Raw genomic sequence first — 19,938 nt, 5'->3', positions numbered from 1 at the left:
TGCTCCTGGCGCCAACCTAGCACGCCCATAACTTACCCATATGTCTTTGCCAAGCGGGAGGAGTCTGGAACCCCCAGAAGAAACTCATGGGGGCCACAGGGAGAACAAATTATAGACAGTGGTAGGAATAGAACCCAGACTGATGATCTTCTGGTGTTGTAACGCGATCTCCAACCGCATGCCACTATGCCACCCTGGTACTGTGCTGTTGCCAGGTTGTAACTTGACCAAGAATGCAAGGTTGTCATTAAAAGAACTGGCATGAAAAGGCCAAATAGCTCAACAAAACTATTGGGAGCCTGGCTCAGAATTCATTGAATTTACGGCTCTGACACATTATCTCCGGCCCAGCTGGTCATCGGCAGTGTTTGTGCTCCACAACAGTTTCCTCTCACTCCTCCACCCGGTTATCTACATGCCCTCCTATTACATTCGTCCCCTTATTCTGGGGTTGGAGGTCCTTGCCTGTCCAGAGTTCAAGGCCTGGAGTCTGGAGTCTTGTGAATCAGAATCAGGTTTATTATCACCGGCATATGCTGTAAAATTTGTTAACTCAGCAGCAGCAGTTCAATGCAATACATAATTTAGAAAAAATAAACAAATAAATAAGTAAATTAATTACAGTATACATATATTGAATAGATTAAAAATCATGCAAAAAAACAGAAATATATATTTAAAAAGTGAGGTAGTGTTCAAGGGTTCAATCTCCATTTAGGAATGGGATGGCAGAGGGGAAGAAGCTGTTCCTGAATCGCTGAGTGTGTGCCTTCAGGCTCCTGTACCTCCTACCTGATGGTAACAGTGAGAAAAGAGCATGCCCTGGGTGCTGGAGGTCCTTAATAATTTCTGAGACACCATTCCCTAAAGATATCTTGGGTACTTTGTAGGCTAGCATCCAAGATGATTAGCGAGTTCAGGAGTCAATACCAAAGATGAAAGTCCAAAGGCTGAGGAGTGAAATCAGCGAGTCAGAGGTGGAGTGGCGATGGTTTGCACCCTGGGTTGCTGCGTCCAGAAGTTGTAGACCCAATGTTTGTGAGTCTAATGGGGAAATTAGCAGCCTGATGTCAGAAAGTCCATGAGCCTGCTGGAAGCTGGACACCCAGAAGCAGCCTGTGCTGGGATTGAGGACAGTCTGAGTGCGGGGGAGGAAAGGAGCTCGCTTTGCTGCAGATGCTTTCTTTTGTTGTTTTGTGATGCTGTTGTTGTCCTGCTGGACATCATGGGCAGGCTGTGTTGGTGCTGGAATGTGTGACGACACCAGCAGGCGGCTCCTCAGCACATCCTCGGTCGTTAATGCAAGCGATGTATTTCATGGTCTGTTTCAATGTACGTGTGATAAGTAAATGAATCTGAAGCTGAATTTGTGTTCCATGAACACTACTTACTTAAAATACTTCCAGACTGGTCAATTCCATTGCACTAATCACACCTGAGGATTATTGATATTCATGTCCACTAGACTGGACTCTCTAGCAAGTGGAATTATATCTGCTCTACGTCCAGACTACAAAACACTTCCAGAGTTATAAAGATTTCTGTTATGAGACTCCTGAGTAGTCCATTATCCTCATCATCATGTGCTGTGTCGTATGACATGGACGATCATGGTCTTTCCATGACCATGACTGTTCTTTGCAAACTTATCTACAGAAGTGGTTTGCCATTGCCTTTTAGGCAGTGTTTTTACAAGATGGCTGACCCTAGCCATTACCAATACTCTTCAGAGATTGTCTGCCTGGTGTCAGTGGTTGCATAACCAGGACTTGTGATCTGCACCGGATGCTCCACCACCTGCTCCCGTGGCTTCACGTGATCCTGATCGGAGGCTAAGCAGGTGCTACACCTTGCCCAAGGGTGACCTGCAGGCTGGCGGAGGGAAAGAGCACCTTACACCTCCTTTGGTAGAGACATAGCTCCACCCCACCACCCTGCCACAAATATTACTTGCTTCAAATAACTTCCAGGCTGGTCAATTATAATGCACTAATCACACCTGAAGCTATTGACTATCATGTCCACTAGACTCTCAAGTGAGTGGAAATATCCAGATTATAAAGCACTTTCATTGTTATAAAGATTTCTGTTATGAGATTCTTGAGTGGTCTTTCATATGATAATATGGTCTCTTTTAAGCTGAGGAACGGAACGTTTGGTGGGGGGGTGCGAGATGACAGAGGGTAGGTTTTTTACATGGAGTGCAGTGAATGCTAGAAATGCCCTACCGGGTGGTGTTAGAGACAGATACATTAGGGGCATTTAAGAGACTCTTAGATAGGCACATTGGAGGGTCATGTGCTCTGTAGGAGGAAAGGGTTAGGTTGGTTGTGGAGTAGGTTTAAAGGCTGGTACAACATTGTAAGCTGAGGAACCTGTACTGTACTGAAATGTCCTGTGTTATGTGTTCTTGATCTCACAATTTATCTCATTATGACCTTGCTTCATCTTGTTCGCTTGCAGTGCATTTTCTCTGTAACTGGAACACTCCATTCTGCATTCTGTTATAGTTTTACCTTGTACTTCCTCAATGTACTGTTGTAAAGAAATGATCTGTATGAATGTCATATAAATAAAAAAGATTTTCATTGTACCTTCGTACATGTGATGACAGTCACCCAATTCCATTTCCAATTCTTTCTGGTCACTCATTAACATTGTGACTAATGTAACTCTTTCTCTTATCAATCCATAGATTATATTGTCACAAAAGAATGTTCTAGATCCATAGCACAGATCATCAGAATGCCTAGACCTACAATCAAAGAGGCAGTTTTTTAGCAAATGTTGCAAAAAAAAGTTGCCAAGCCTTTTGTCTTCTCCTTTCTGCAGGTCCTTAGTGCTGCTGGGATCCCTGTCTCTGCTTGGGACGATGTTCGGTGCCTATAACATGGCCATAGCTGCCCTGAGTCCCTGCCCCTTGCTGCTGCATTCTTGGACTGGCTCTGCCCTGATTGTGAGTATGGGACAAGAAGAGATGGGTCTGGCTTGAAATGTGGAATGTTTATTCTCCTTCATAGATGTTTCCTGAGCTCCTCCAGCACTAGTGTGTGTTGCTGAAGATAATGCTACATTGGGCAGTCATGTCCATGCAGTTCAAGAGCCTGTTAAAAGCACGATTCCTGACATCACATGAAGAAAGTTTATGAGAATGTAACCAGGTCTTGAGATTCTGAGTTATGGGGAGATAATGACAGGGTAGGCCTTTATTCCTTGGAAAGTATATAGACTTGTATAAAATCATGAAGGGCGTATTGTAGATAGGGTCTTACTCCTAGGGAAGGGGAACCAAAAACTAGAGGGCATGGGGGTTAACATGAGGTGGGGGGGGAGATTTAAAATGGATCAGAGGGAAAACTCCTTCACGCAAAGGGCGGTGGATTTATGGAACAAGCTTCCTGCCAGAAATCAGGGTTGTTGGAGGTTGCTAGTCAGACTGGTTCGAAGGGTTGGAAGGGCCGATTCTGTGCTTTATTGCTAAATAAATAAATAAAGCAGCTGAGGTAGGTGCAATAACATATTTAAAAGCAATTTGGATAAGGATATGGATAGGAAAGAGGAATACAGACCGTAAGCAACTCAGTCTTTGTAAGATCTCGATATTTATTGCTTATTTATTTATTATTATCCTTTCTTTCTCTTTGTATTTGCACAGTTTGTGGTCTTTTTGCACGCTGGTTGAATGCCCAGATTGGTGCGGCCTTCCATTGATTCTATTATTGGATTTATTGAGTATGCCCGCAAGAAAATGAATCTCAGGGTTGTATATGGTGATTTATATGTAAAGTAAAGTAAAGGCATCCGTTAGTCTTACGAGACCACGGATCTGCGCCTGGGAAGTGGGCAAGGTTGTATGGAAGACCAGCAGTTGCCCATGCTGCAAGTCTCCCCTCTCCACGACACTGATGTTGTCCAAGGGAAGGGCATTAGGACCTATACAGCTTGGCACCAGTGTCGTCGCAGAGCACTGTGTGATTAAGTGCCTTGCTCAAGGACACAACACGTTCCCTCAGCTGGGGCTCGAACTCACAACCTTCAGGGAGCTAGTCCAATGCCTTAACCACTTGGCCACGTGCCCACAAAACATATATGTACTTTGAATATAAACTTACTTGGAACTTTGACTAGCTGAGGTGGGCAGCTTGGGATGAGTGGTCTGTCTCTGGGCTATATGAATCTATGTCACACCCACTTCCATCTCACTCCCCATGTGGCATCAATGAGCACCAAGAGCCCTGGTCTGAAACATTGACTCTTTATTCCTCTCCACAGATGCTGCCTGACCTGCTGAGTTCCACCAGCATTTTGTGTGCATTGCACTGTTTTGGGATGTGTAATTTCTGTGGATTCCTGATACAGTCCATTGGTAGAGTGTGCAAACAAATATACTGAGGAACAAGAAGAGTCCCCCAAAAATAGTTTGTCCCCTTTATTCAAACATATCAGGCATGGTTGATGGCTCTGGGCCTGTATTTGGTTGAGTTCAGAAGATGAGGTGGGATTTTCATTGACACCTACCAGATATTGAAAGGCCTGGATAGAATGGATGTGGAAAGGATGTTTCCATTGGTAGGAGAGGCTAGGATCTGAGGGCACAGACTCAGAATAAAGGAATGTTTCTTTAGAACAGAGAAGAGGAGGAATATCTCCAGCCAAAGGGTGGTGAATCGGTAGAACTTGTTGCCGGAAATACCTGTGGAGGCCATGTCATCGGGGGTGCATTTAAGTCAGCAATTGATAAGTTCTTGAGTGGTAAGGCTGTTAAGGATTACAGGGAGAAAGCAGGAGAAAGAGGTTGAAAAAAGTCAGCCATAACTGGATGGGTCTGGATGATGTAGGCCGAGGGGCCTATTTCCATGCTGTAAAGGTCTGTGGTGAGTCTCCAATGAATGGCTCCCCCCACAAGAGCATTAGTTATTCATTGCAAAGCTGACTAGGAGTGCATCTGTTGAACAGAAAGGTAAGTTGTAGGAGCAGAATTAGGCCATTCAGTCCATCAAGTCTGCTCCACCATTCCATCATGGCTGATTATTATCCCACTCAATCCCATTTTCCTGCCTTCTCCCCATAACCTTTGACACACCAACTAATCAAGAACCTATCAACTCCTGCTTTAAATATATCCAGTGCCTTGCCCTACATAGCTGAATATGGCAATGAATTCTGCAGATTTACTACCCTCTGGCTAAAGATATTCCTTCTCATCTGTTCTGTATAGATGTCCCTCTGTTATAAGGCTATGTAATCTGGTTTAAGACTCCTCAACCATAGGAAACGTCCTCTCCACACCACTCTAACTAGGCCTTTCAATCTTTAATAGGTTTCAATGAGATCTTCCCTCATTCTTCTAAACTCCAGCAAGTATTATCAAATACTCCCCGTACATTAATCCTTTCATTCTTGTGAACCTCCTCTAGACCCTCTCCAGCACTAGCACATCTTTTCTTAGATAAGGGGCCTAAAACTGCTCACAATACTCCAAGTGCAGTCTGACCAATGCCTTATAAGGCCTCATAATTACATCCTTGTCTTGGATTAAAGATAAACATGAGCTTTATTTGTCATATGAACATGAAAACATTGAAACATAGAGTGAAATGCGTTGATTCACATCAAAGGCCAACAGAGTCAGAGGATGCGTTGGGGACAGCCTGCAAATGTTGCCATGCTTCCGGCATCATAGTCATAGTCATAGTCATACTTTATTGATCCCGAGGGAAATTGGGTTTCGTTACAGTTGCACCAACCAAGAATAGAGTATAGATATAGCAATATAAATAATTAAATAATAATATGTAAATTATGCCAGGAAATAAGTCCAGGACCAGCCTATTGGCTCAGGGTGTCTGACCCTCCAAGGGAGCAGTTGTAAAGTTTGATGGCCACTGGCAGGAATGACTTCCTATGACGCTCTGTGTTGCATCTCGGTGGAATGAGCCTCTGGCTGAATGTACTCCTGTGCCTATCCAGTACATTATGTAGTGGATGGGAGACATTGTCCAAGATGGCATGCAACTTGGACAGCAACAAAGCATCTCCCCACAACTTCCTAACCCTAACCCTAACCCTAACTTGTAATCTTTGCAAAGTGGGAGGAAACCAGAGCACCCGGAGGAATCCTGCATGGTCACAGGGAGAACATACAGATTACAGATTGTCGTTGTTCCTCTCCACACCTTGTGGTGTATCAGATGCTTGACACTAGACCGAGCGCGAATGGAAAGTGTGCAAGGAGTCGGCCAGATTTGAACCTGTGACCACTCGCCTCAAAGTCCAGTGTGGATGCCACTGCACTACCAGCCGAACAAATTACAGATAGAAGCAGGAATTTAACTGCAGACTTCTGATTACTAGCACTGTGAAGTGTCACGCTGACCACTGCGATACCATGCCACCCTGCTAGGCTGCGAGTTTATTCAGATGAACTCAGCTGTTAAAATCTCCACTTTACAATGGCCCATTATGCAGAGTCCCTCATTCCCACTCATACTCACTCCCATTCAGGACCGTTCCCACCCAACATCTGTTGTCAAAGATCTGAACACTTCCTCCACTTCCTTGATTCATGTAGGCTAGAGGTCGTGAGAATTGACCTGAGTTTTTCACACAAGGATGGATTTCTCAGTACAATTCGTAAATCAATCATGAGCTTACTTAGTTCTTTCAGCACCACCTGCTTCAATTCAGAAACTGTAAGTGGAACTTTAACTCTTTTCTGTGCTGGTATGTCTTTGGACTGTGGGAGGAAACCAGAGCACCTGGGGGAAACCCATGTGCTCATGAGAAGGACGTACAAACTTATTAGAGTGGATGCCAGAATTGAACCTCACACTCCGACACCCTTAGCTGTAATAGTATCATGCTAACTGAGGCGGCCCACAGACATCAGGCTTCTGCAAGCCTGCTGAGGAGATCGAAGCGCGGTGTTTGAATGCTTGAGTCCATATCCGCTGCAGGCTGGAGTCCTGTCCTGGGGTTGAAGGACTGTGTGTGTGTGGGTGGCAAGGAGGAATTAGGCTGGTTCTTGCTGTTGTTTTGTTGCTTGTGGTGTTCTGTGTTATGGACATGCTTTTCTGGTGCCAGAATGTGTGGCGACCAGTGTTCCCTTTAGGGTGTGCGCATGTGCGAACACACACATCTTTTGCTACTAGCCCGCAACTGCACACACAAGCTTGTCACCCTCTACCTCGTTGGCATGTTAAATATATTTCATGATCGAACACAACCACATTTCCTTTTCCAGTTTCTGATCTGGACGGTGTTGACAACATGGAGTTTGCAATGACTTGGCATACGGTGCATTGGCCCTCATCAATCATGGGATTCAGTTTAAGAGCTGAGAGGTAATGTTGCAGCTATATAGGACGTTGGTCAGACCCCACCTGGAGTACTGTGCTCAGTTCTGGTCGCCTCACTACAGGAAGGACGTAGAAACCATAGAAAGGGTGCTGAGGAGATTTACCAGGATATTGCCTGGATTGGAACGCATGCCTTATGAGAATAGGTTGAGTGAACTCAGCCTTTTCTCCTTGGAGCGACAGAGGATGAGAGGTGACCTGATAGAGGTGTACAAGATAATGAGAGGCATTGATTGTGTGGATAGTCAGAGGCTTTTTCCCAGGACTGACATGGCTAGCATGAGAGGGCATAGTTTTAAGGTGCTTGGAAGTAGATACAGAGGAGATGTCAGAAGTATTTTACGCAGAGAGCGGTGAGTGCGTGGAATGGGCTGCCAGTGGCGGAAACGATAGGGTCTTTTAAGAGACTCCTGGATGGATACATGGAGCTTTGAAAAATAGAGGGCTATGGGTAAGCCAAGGTAGTTCTAAGGTAAGGACATGTTTGGCACAACTTTGTGGGCAGAAGGGCCTGTATTGTGCTGTAGGTTTTCTATGTTTCTATGACTTGTCTGCAGATTTTAGAACTAGATTATTTGTACTGTTTTTTTAGAAGAAATTATTGATTTAGTATGTCGAATTCCAAACAGCGTGTAAAACAAAAGAACTGCTAGTTCATTTAAAGCGGAATGTCTTAATGAAACAGTAGAAGCTGCTACACTGAAAGCTCATGAGGTCAGGAACACACAGCTATGAGAAATATTTACGTACAATACAGAAACTGGTGTTGCCGTGATGCAAAAGTTGCTGGAAAATTTGCAAGTGGGAAGAAATGGAGTGATATTTGGAAACTTGACTTTTTAAAGCGTCATTTAGCAAGCAAATCTCATATGGATGGTGTGCAAAAGCACCAGCAAGAAATTCCTTCATTACCTGCTACGCGTGTTTTGTGAGAGTGCAGATGAACGAGATGAAAATGATCAAACCCAGAGGAGATGGGTTATTGTCAGTGTTTCGCGAGCTGATAAAATTAATACCTCTGTACATAAAATTCAGTGCACACCTGTTGTTGTCACTGAGCAAAAAATTGCACAGCACATGATTTTTGGGCACATTGCTCATTACAAATTAGAGGGGACAATGGCGACGACACATTCGGGCTGCCCCAAACATACCCCTGAGTGTGTTGGCTGTTAATTCAAAAGATGCATTTCACTGTAAGTTTCAATGTACACATGACAAATAATTTTGAATCTTGAATTCAAGGTGGTGCAAAGAGTAAGCAAGGAGACCAAAGGGTCTTATGTATTATTTTTAAAAAATGGTGTAAGGTAAGCTATGCTTGCATTTTTGTCAGCTACGTGGAACAGTCCATGTCCCAAGCTCACAGTAGCATCACTCCCCAACTCTTCCCACTTCTTCCCGTAACCTTTGACACCCTTACTAATCAAGAACCTATGAACCTCTGCTTTAAGCGTACTCAATGATGTGGTTGCCACAGCTGTCTGTGGCAATGAATTTCACAGATTCACCACCCTGTGGTGAAGAAGTTCTTCCTCATCATCTTCTAAAGCAGTAGTTCCCAACCTGGTATCCACGGACCTCTTCCTTAATGGGTTTGGTCCACAGTATAAAAAAGATTGGGAACCCCCGCTCTAAAAGGACATCCTTCTCTTCTGAAGCTGTGCACCCTAGTTCTAGACTCCTCACATAGGAAGCATCCTCTGCACATCCACTTTACCCTGACCTTTCAATATTCAATATGTTTCAATGGGATCACCCCTCGTTCTTCCAAACAGCAGCGAGTATAGGCCCAGAGCCATCAAATGCTCCTCATACATTAACCCATACATTCCTGCAATCATTTCCTTCTTTTCTGCAATTTTTTTGCTTTCCATTGCTGAGAGTTAATTAAAGGGAGGATTAATATTACATAAAACCTTTAAATGTTTTGAATGGAGAAAGCTACTTCCAGTGATCATCATTATCATTCTGTGCCGTATCATATGACATAGTCGAGCTTGATCCCATGACCGTGATTGTTCTTGGCAAATTTTTCTACAAAAGTGGTTTGCCATTGCCTTCTGGGCAGTGTCTTTACAAGACGGGTGACCCCAGCCATTATTAACACTCTTCAGTGATTGCCTGCCTGGCGTCAGTGGTCGCATAACCAGGACTTGTGATATGCACCAGCTGCTCATACGACCATCCACCACCTGCTCCCATGGCTTCACATGACCCTGACCGGTGGGGGATGGGGTTTGAGCAGGTGCTACACCTCGCCCAAGGGTGACCTGCAGGCTTGTGGAGGGAAGGAGTGCCTTACACCTCCTTTGGTAGAGACATATCTCCACCCCACCACCCATTTCAGTGATAAAGGAAATTCGAGGAAATTGTCAAATGAAATGCAACCAAAATAAAAATATTGGTTTTGCTGTGAGCTGTCACCAGAAGGCATTGGAAGTAGGTTCACTGGTAGTTCTCAAGAGAGAATTCAGTCAATTCATACAATGTAGGTATTTTAAAGTTCAAAGTAAATTTACCATCAAAGTACCGATATATCACCATGTGGTACCCTGAGATTCATTCTCTTGCAGGCATTCACAATAGAACAAAGAAATACAATAGAAACAGTGAAAATACACACAAAGACTGACAAACAACCAGTGTGCAAAAGAAGACAAACTGTGTAAATGGCTATCACGCGAGGGCACAGTTTTAAGGTGCTTGGAAGTAGGTACAGAGGAGATGTCAGGGGTAAGTTTTTTACGCAGAGTGAGTGCATGGAATGGGCTGCCGGCAACTGTGGTGGAGGCAGATATGATAGGATCTTTTAAGAGATTCCTGGATAGGTACATGGAGCTTAGAAAAATAGAGGGCTATGGGTAACCCTAGGTAATTTCTAAAGTACATACATGTTCGGCACAGCATTGTGGGCCGGAGGGCCAGTATTGTGCTGTAGGTTTTCTATGTTTCTATGTTTCTAAATACATACATACGTACACACATACATACATAAATAAATAATACTGAGAACATGAACTGTAGAGACCTCAAAAAGTGAGTCATAGGTTGTGTTCTGTGATCGGTTCAGTGAAGATGAGTGAAGTTATCCCCTCTGGTTCATGAGCCTGATGATTGAGTGGTAATAACTGCTCCTGAACCTGGTAGTGTGGGTCCTGAGGCTCCTGTACCTTCTGCCCAATGGTGGTAGTGAGAAGAGAGCATGGCTTGGAAGATGGAGGTTCTTGATGATGTACACTGCTTTCTTGTGGGAGCGAGCTTTGTAGACATGCTCAACGGTGGGGAGGGCATTTCTTGTGATGAGCTGGATTGCACCCACCACTTTAGAAAACACAGAAACATAGAAAACTTACAGCACAATACAGGCCCTTTGGCCAACAATGCTGTGCCGAACATGTACTTACTTTAGAAATTTCCTAGGGTTACCAATAGCCCTCTATTCTTCTAAGCTCCAAGAGTCTCTTAAAAGGCCCTATTGTATCCGCCTCCACCACAGTCGCTGGCAGTGCATTCCACATACTCACAACTCTCTGCGTGAAAAAAACTTAACCCTGACATCTCCTCTGTACCTACTTCCAAGCACCTTAAAACTGTGCCTTTTCTTGCTAGCCATTCCAGCCCTGGGAAAAAGCCTCTGACTATCCACACGATCAATGCCTCTCATCATCTTATACACCTCTATCAGGTCACCTCTCATCCTCCGTCACTCCAAGGAGAAAAGGCCGAGTTCACTCAACCTATTCTCATAGGGCATGCTCCCCAATCCAGGCAACATCCTTGTAAATCTCCTCTGCACCCTTTCTATGGTTTCCACATCCTTCCTGTAGTGAGGTGATCAGAACTGAGCACAGTACTCCAAGTGGGGTCTGACCAAGGTCCTATATAGCTGCAACATTACCTCCCGGCTCCTAAATTCAATTCCACAATTGATGAAGGCCAATACACCGTATGCTTTCTTGACCACAGAGTCAACCTGCATAGCAGCTTTGAGTGTCCTATGGACTCAGACCCCAAGATCCCTCTGATCCTCCACACTGCCAAGTGTCTTACCATTAATGCTATATTCTGCCATCATATTTGACCTTCCAAAATGAACCACCTCACACTTATCTGGGTTGAACTCCATCTGCCACTTCTCAGCCCAGTTTTGCATCCTATCAATGTCCCGCTGTAACCTCTCACAGCCCTCCATACTATCCACAACACCCCCAACCTTTGTGTCATCAGTAAATTTACTAACCCATCCCTCCGCTTCCTCATCCAGGTCATTTATAAATATCACGAAGAGAAGGGGTCTCAGGACAGATCCCTGAGGCACACCACTGGTCACTGACCTCCATGCAGAATATGACCCGTCTACAACCGCTCTTTGCCTTCTGTTGGCAAGCCAGTTCTGGATCCACAAAGCAACATCCCCTTGGATCTCATGCCTCCTTACTTTCTCAATAAGCCTTGCATGAGGTACCTCATCAAATGTCTTGCTGAAATCCATATACACTACATCTACTGCTTTACCTTCATCAATGTGTTTAGTCACATCCTCAAAAAATTCAATCAGGCTCATAAGGCACGACCTGCCTTTGACAAAGCCATACTGACTATTCTTAATCATATTAAGCCTCTCCAAATGTTCATAAATTCCGCTTCTCAGGATCTTCTTCATCAACTTACCAACCACTTTCTGTAGGCTTTTCTGTTCTTGGACACTGGTATTTCCATGGGTGTGGGAAAAGGAGGTTCACAAAATTATTCCGGGATTGAGGGGGTTATCATACGAGTAGCGTTTGATGGCTCTGAGCCTGTACTCACTCGAATTCAGAGGAATGAGGGGGGGATCTCATTGAAACCTATCAAATGTTGAAAGGCCTTGATAGGAGAGGGACATTGATTTAGAATGGAGATGAGGAGGAATTTCTTTATCTAAAGAGTGGTGAATCTGTGGAATTCATTGCCACAGGCATCTGTGGATGCCAAGTCATTGGGTATATGTAAGGCAGATTTTTGACTAATCAAGACATGATGGACTACAGGGAGAGGGCTGAGAGGGAATGGATCAGCCATGATGAAATTGTGGAGCAGATTCAATGGGCCAAGTGGCCTAATTCTGCTTCTATATCATATGATCTTATGGTCTAAAATGGAGGGGGTGGGAGGAGTCAAGCAAGAGCTGGTATTGGTAGAGCAGACAAGGTGCCTATCTCCTTCCCTGCTTTCTCGTTCCACAAAGTCAGACACAGTGAGAATGCGTTCTCTTTCTCTATTCCTTCCAAGTATCTCAATAGATTAATAGCGAGTTAAACTGGATCCAGAGAGACTTTTAAATCAACGCTGTGGCTGTGGTTGAGCACTTCCCTGCTCCCTTGAGGCTAAGTTTGTATAATATAAAAACATCATTCTAATTAGTTTCTGCTTAATGCATTTATACAGTATATCAGCATTTTTGTGGTTTACAGAGATATTACCTCTCATCGTAAAGTAACGCTGTAATTATATAATCACACTTACCATAATATGGAGATTGCCTTAATAATATTGTTCCTTTTTTAAAATCCCAAGGTGCTAATTTTTCTTGCAGCAACAACTTACATTTGAATTCCTCGTTTTTGTGGCGTCACTGTTGTGCCTGCTTTTGGTGACCTTTGTTAAGTAATATTTCTGCTGTAATGAGTGAGGTCAAGCAAGGCTGAGGTACACTAAGTACAGGTGAATATTTTACACAGTGCACACAGATCAATGCATTCCAAAAGTGCACTGTGGTTGTGCAAGGTAAAGCGATATGAGAATGCAGAATAAAGTGTAACATCTACAGAGAAAGTGCAGTGCAGGAAAAAAAGTGCAAGGTCACGACTAGGTAGATTGTCAGGTCGAGTCCAGCTTATCATACTAGGGAACCAGTCAATAGTCTTATAACAACAGGGTAGAAGCTATCCCTGCACCTGGTGCTACGTGCTTTCAGGCTTTTGTACCTTCTGCCTGACGGGCGAGGGGAGAAGAGAGAGCATCCTATGTGGATGGGGGTCTCCGTGTGGATTATGATGGCTGCTTTACTGAGGCAGTGAGAAGTACAGACGGAGTCCATAGCGGGGGAGGCTGGGTCCAATACAAGACTCACAAAATGCTGCAGGAACTCAGCAGGCCAGGTAGCATCTATGGAAAAAAGTAAATTTTCAGCATTTTGGGCTGAGACCCTTCATTCTTTCCAGTCCTGATGAAGGGTCTTGGCCTGAAACGTCTTTTCCATAGATGCTGCCTGGCCTGTTCAGTTCCTCCAGTATTTTGTATGTCTTGCTTTGGATTTCCAACAACTGCAGATTTTCTCGTGTTTGTTTTCAGTACAAAACTATTGTATATTATGTCTATTTTTCTTGATTATTTTGTGTGTTTTTGTATAACATGGTGTGATTCCTGTTCGTACAGGTCCTATCGTGGATTTTATTTACCGGGACCTTGTCTTATGTCAAGGTGATGATTGGAATCATTTTCCGTGATGAGAGCCACAGCGCCCTGGTGTGGTGTGGAGCAGCAGTGCAGCTCGGTTCCATGATTGGAGCACTGACTATGTTTCCGCTTGTAAACGTGCTTAAGATTTTCAAAACTGGGGACAGCTGCAGTGCAAACTGCTCCCTCTAACCAAAAAGCAACGAAGGCGACTCCAGTGGTGAAGAAAGAGAGGGGAAGGAGTCTTGCTGTTCAAAACTTGAATGGATTTAGACAATAGACAATAGGTGCAGGAGTAGGCCATTCAGCCCTTCGAGCCAGCACCACCATTCACTGTGATCATGGCTGATCATCCACAGTCAGTATCCAGTTCCTGCCTTATCCCCATAACCTTTGATTCCGCTATCTTTAAGAGCTCTATCCATCTCTTTCTTGAAAGCATCCAGAGACTTGCCCTCCACAGCCTTCTGGGGCAGAGCATTCCATATATCCACCACTCTCTGGGTGAAAAAGTTTTTCCTCAACTCTGTTCTAAATGGCCTACCCCTAATTCTTAAACTGTGGCAATGGACTTACTCTTTCCAAGTCATTGAATAATTTACAACTCGGTCTCACATGTACCTCCTCCAGACCTGTCTATTGTCCTTTCACCTGTCAGATTCCAACTTAAAGGCTAATTTTACTTTAGAATAAAATGCTGGAAACACTCAGAAGGCCAGGCAGTTTCTGTGAGGAGAGAAACATAGTTAACATTTCAGATTGGTGACCTTTCGTTAGAATGGAGAAGAGGTTAGGAATGTAAGAGCAAATGAAGCACATAGTGAGAGGTCTGTGCTTGGTTGGACATCAAGAGGGTGATGGGTGACAAAGTGGTGGTGGTGCTGGCTGACAGGGAGGTGAAGGCTAGTCTTGTATTATAGAAAGCAGATGACATGCTTGCCTTCATTAGTCAAGGCATTGCATTAAAGAGTCAAGAAGTTATGCTGCAGCTTTATAAATCTCTGCTTCAATCACACCAGGAGTATTCCATTTAGTTCTTCTTGTTCCATTAGAATCAGAATCAGGTTTGATATCACTGGCATATGTTTTGAAAAATATATATAAAAAATAAATAAGTAGTAAAAAAAAGAGAGGGAAAAATACAGAGGAAGTGTTCATGGGTTTGCTGTCCATTCAGAAATCTATTGGTGGAAGGGACAGAGCTGTTCCTGAACTGTTGAGAGTGTCTCTTCAGGCTCCTGTACCTCCTCCTTGATGGTAGCAATGTGAAGAGGGCATGACCTGGGTGATGGGGGTCCTTATTGATGGATGCCGTCTTTCTGAGACATCTCCTTTTATAGATGCCTTGGATAATGGGGAGACTAGTGCCCATGATGGAGCTGGCTGAGTTTACAACTTCCTGCAGCTTTTTCTGATCCTATGGCGTGGCCCCTCCATACCAGATGGTGATGCAACCAGTTAGAATGCTCTCCACGGTACATCTGTAGGCATTTGTGAGAGTCTTTGGTGACATACCAAATCTCCTCAAACTCCTCATGAAATATAGCTGCTGTTGTGCTTCCTTCGTAATTGCATCAATATGTTGGGTGCAGAATAGATCCTCATAGCTGTTGTCACCCAGAACGTGAAACTGCTCACCTTTCCACTTCTGATCCCTCAATGAGGACTGGTGTGTGTTCCCTTGACTTCCTCATTCTGAAATCCATAATTGGCTCCTTGGTCTTACTGACCGTGAGTGCCAGGTTGTTGCTGCAACACCACTGAATCAGCAGATCTATCTCGCTCCTGTACACCCCCTTGCTACCATCTGAAATTCTGCCAACAATAGATGGTGTTTGAGCTGTGCCTGGCAACATAGTCATGGCCACACCTTACAGGAAGGATGTGGAGGCTTTGGTGAGGGTGCGGAAGAGGTTTACCAAGATGCTGCTTGGACTAGAAGGCATGAGCTATCAGGAGAAACTGGACAAACTTGTGTTGTTTTCCCTGGAGTGTCAGAGGCTGAGGGGAGAGTTGAGAGATGTTTATAAAACTATGAGAGATACAGATAGAGTAAACAGCCAGCATCTTTTTCCAGGGTCAAAATGTCTAATAAAAGAAGAACTGCATTTAAGATAAAGGGGGAAAGTTCAAAGGAGATGTGCAGGCCAGATTATTTTACAGTGAATGCTTGGAATGCACAGCAAGGGGAGGTACTGGTGGAAAATATGAAACAGGTATCTAAGAAGCTGTTAGGTAGACACGTGAATGTACAGAGAATGGAGAGGTATGTACGTTGTATAGGCAGAAGGAATTAGTCTTCTCCACCACCCTGTCTATCAGAAACTCCACCTTCAGCAAACCATGTTCTTCTACTCCAAGGTCGCTCTGTTCTACAATATTCCTCGGGGCCCTGTCATTTACTGTGAAAGTCTCACCTGGATTCAACCTTCCAAGATGAAAGTCCAAGGCCCTCTCTTGTTTGTGGTTGACCATGGGTGTTGTGCTCTGGCTGCCTACATGATACGCAAGCCAGTTCACAAGCCACGGCGGTACGATATGGAGAGCAAGCTGTTACCCACGCAGCAGGCTCCCCCTCTCCACACAGCCGGTGAATCCAAAGGAACGGCAGGGACCGATATAGCTTGGCCCCAGCGGAATCGCAGCAGATGCCAGTCAGTGTTGGACTCAATGTAAGACTGCCTTGGGAACTCCAGCTCTGTATTTTTCCTGGGGGTTTACTCCCAAAGCCTTCCCCATGGGTGGGTATTGCCACAAGGCAGCAGAGGTTAGAGTTTTCCTTCTCCTAGATGAGCTGCCAGCCATGCCTGACAAGCCCCATCTGCCCGATTCCAAAATGCAAAACCTATTGATTTTGATGGAGATGCCAGAATAACCCAGAGTATCACAGAGTTCTTAGTTTTTCTGAAAGGAGCGGGGAAGGGAGGATGTCACTTAGGACTTGTCGGGAATTGTGCAAGAGGATCCTTTGTAGTCCAGTGGAGTGGGAAGGCAAGGTCAGGGAAAACACTGTGCTTTTTCTGTGTGGGAGGAGAGGTACCATAATACTATAAAATATAGGAGCAGAATTAGGCCATTTGGCCCATTGAGTCTGCTCGACCATTCAATCATGACTGATTCCTCAGTCCCTCTCTCCAGCCTTCTTCTCATAACCTCTGAGGCCATGGCCAATCAAAAGCCTATCAATCTCCACCTTAAATACACCCAATGACCTGGCCTCCACAGCTGCCTATGGTAACAAATTCCACAAATTCACCACCCTTTGGCTAAAGAAATTTCTCCACATTTCTGTTTTAAATGGACGCCCCTCTATCCTGAGGCTGTGCCCTCTTGTCCTAGACTCTTCCACCATGGGAAACATCCTTTCCACATCTACTCTGTCCAGGCCTTTTAATATTCAAAAAATTTCAATGAGATCCCCCCTCATCCTTCTGAATTCCAGCGAGTACAGACCCAAAGCCATCAAACGTTCTTCGTATGATAACCCTTTCGTTCCTGGAATCATCCTTGTGAACCTCCTTGAACCCTCTCCAATACCAGCACATTCTTTTTTAGATGAAGAGCCCAAAACTGTTCTCAATACTCAAAGTGAGGCCTCACCAGTGCCTAATAAAGCCACAGCATTACATCCCTGCTCTTGTATTCCAGACCTCTTGAAATGAGTGTTAACATTGCATTTGCCTTCCTCACCACCAAATCAACCTGCAAGTTAACCTTTAGGGTGTACTGCACAAGGACACCCAAGTCCCTTTGCATCTCAGATTTTTGGATTTTCTCTATGTTTAGAACATAGTCTGCACATTTAGGGTGAGAGAGATGACTGGGAAATGGACCATACATGTCATTGGTCAATTATTATTGTTACATATATTGCGATACACTGAAAAATCTTACTTTGCATGCCTTCCATACAGGTCATTCCAAAACGCTCGTGGCACAGCAGCATGGCAGTTAGCGTAATGTTACTACAGCACTAGCAATCACTGATCGAGGTTCAATTCCCACCATGTTCCCACCATGATCACATGGCTTTCCTCTGGGTGCCCTGGTTTCCTTCCACATTCCAAAGACCTTCAATACATGACCTCTGATATTAGACATTTCAACCCTGGGACAAGAAATACTGTCTGTCTACTCTGTCAATGCCAGAGCTTAGCAAGAGGGTACAGTCCAGCTCAGAAATGAGTAAACTTCATGGAGCAGCGAGCTGAACCAGCTCTTCTTAAACAGTTATCCTTCAGTCATTTCCTCCTTATCCTCATGCTAACCTCAGGCATAGATAGAGTAGACCGACAGTATCTTCTTCCCGGGGTTGAAATTTCTAATAACAGAGGGCATGTATTGAAGGTGAGAGGAGATCAGTTCAAAGGAGATAATGAGAGCAAGTTTTTTTACACAGGGATTGTTGTGTGCTTGGAAAGCACTGGCTGGGGTGGTGGGGAGGCAGAAAAATTAGGAACTTTTAAGAAACATTTAGATAAACGCATGAATGTGAGGAAAATGGAAGGGTATGAATATTCTTCAGGCAGAAGGAATTAGTTTGGTTGATCACTTGATTACTAATTTATTTGGTTCCGGGCATCATGGTGGACTGAAAGGGCCGTTGCAATGCTGAACTGATCTATGTTCTATAAGATATAGGAGCAGAGGCTCATCATCTTCTCCGCCATTTCATCATGGTTGATCCATTCTCCCTCCCAGCCCCAATCTCCTGCCTTCCCCCTGTATCCCTTCATGCCCTGAGTACCTGTAATCAAGAATCTATCAACCTTTGCCTTGAACACACCCAGTGACTTGACCTCTACACCTGCCTTTGGCAACGAATTCCACAGATTCACCACACTCTGGCTAAAGAAATTCCTCCTCACCTCTGTTCTAAAAGGACGTCCCTCTATTCTGAGACTGTGTCCTCTGGTCTTAGACACTACCACCATAGTAAACTTCCTCTCCACATCCATTCTTTTGAGGCCTCTCACCATCAATAAGTTTCTAATCCATCTTCTTGATCCCCCTCCCTCCTATTGCTTTCACTCACTTTAAAAATGGTTTAATTTTTTTTTTAACTTCTTCCAGTTTTGATTAAAGGCCCTGAATGTTAACTGCATCACTCTCCGCAAATACCATCAGCCCTGAGGATTTCCAGCAATTTCCATTTTTACTCTATAGTTCCGGCACCTTGTTTTGCATTTATTAATTTTATTCACTGGGAAGTGAAAGTGGATTTTAATCTGCCGCCTTTGAACTATGGATTTGCATTCTGAAATTGCCCCTTCCTTAAGCGTGATGCTTACGGGCACTCACTGCTCTCTGAGGTGTTTGCAGATAAGCAGGCTGTTTCCAATGGTTGAGTAACCACTACAAAGGAACAGAGACATATGATTTAGGATAGGGATCAGCAGCAGATTACAAGGCGTTGTGTGATTGTGAAACACTACTTGAGTCGATGCACTGTACTTTGATAATCCTTCTTTGAACCCTTGCGAGTTTTACAATTTTAAAGGTGCTCTAACAACAGGATTTTTTTTTATTGAATGAAAAATCATGTCAATTGTAAGAATCGGTTGGAGAGCGTTCTGCTGAAAAGAGATGGTGGGAGGCAACTAATATAGGATTAAGATTACTGCTTGGTTGCATCCTTGTACACTGCTAAAAATCACAAACGCATTAAAAATAAATTACCCATAAAATTGTGTGTTTTTTCTTCTGTATTAGACATGGCTGTGAGACTAACCTGTGTCTGGATCATTGAGTTCTAATTGAAAATTTTGCTGGAGCCTTGGATTCGCAGAGTTTCCAACAGCCATTGACAATTTCTGCATGCGGGAGAGTTGCCACGTCAGAAGCACAGTCTGGTCGGTTTATTCACTGTAGGGTGTGGGAATTGCTAATCATCATGAACTCTCGTCAAGGAGGATGGATTGACGAAATGCTTTAGAGTTATGGAGCACTATGGCACAGAAACAGGCCCTTCAGCCCATCTAGTCGGTGTCAAAATATTGTTCTGCCGAGTCCCATCAATCTGCACCTGGACCATAGCCCTCCATACTTCTCCCATTTGTGAACCTATCCAAACCTCTCTTTAAATTTGAAATCGAACCACATGCACTGCTTCTGTTAGCAACTCATTCCTTATTCTGAG

The 19,938-nt window shown here is 44.2% G+C and overlaps 1 protein-coding gene across 3 annotated transcripts in view; it reads left to right on the top strand.

The window, feature by feature from the left end:
* The window catches only part of slc52a3 (solute carrier family 52 member 3), a 43,265-nt gene extending 23,763 nt beyond the window's left edge, over positions 1-19,502 (top strand). For all 3 annotated transcript variants that reach the window (XM_063041084.1, XM_063041082.1, XM_063041083.1), the window contains 2 exons: positions 2,833-2,956; positions 13,779-19,502. In XM_063041084.1, the coding sequence (XP_062897154.1) occupies positions 2,833-2,956; positions 13,779-13,991 (337 nt within the window). In that variant the 3' untranslated portion in view covers positions 13,992-19,502. The remainder of the gene's footprint in view (positions 1-2,832; positions 2,957-13,778) is intronic.
* The last annotated feature ends 436 nt before the right edge of the window (positions 19,503-19,938 follow it).

The sequence above is a fragment of the Mobula hypostoma genome, chromosome 2 (assembly GCF_963921235.1).
Source record: "Mobula hypostoma chromosome 2, sMobHyp1.1, whole genome shotgun sequence".
NCBI classification, from domain to species: Eukaryota; Metazoa; Chordata; class Chondrichthyes; order Myliobatiformes; family Myliobatidae; genus Mobula; species Mobula hypostoma.
This window is presented reverse-complemented; position numbering and strand designations above follow the sequence as displayed.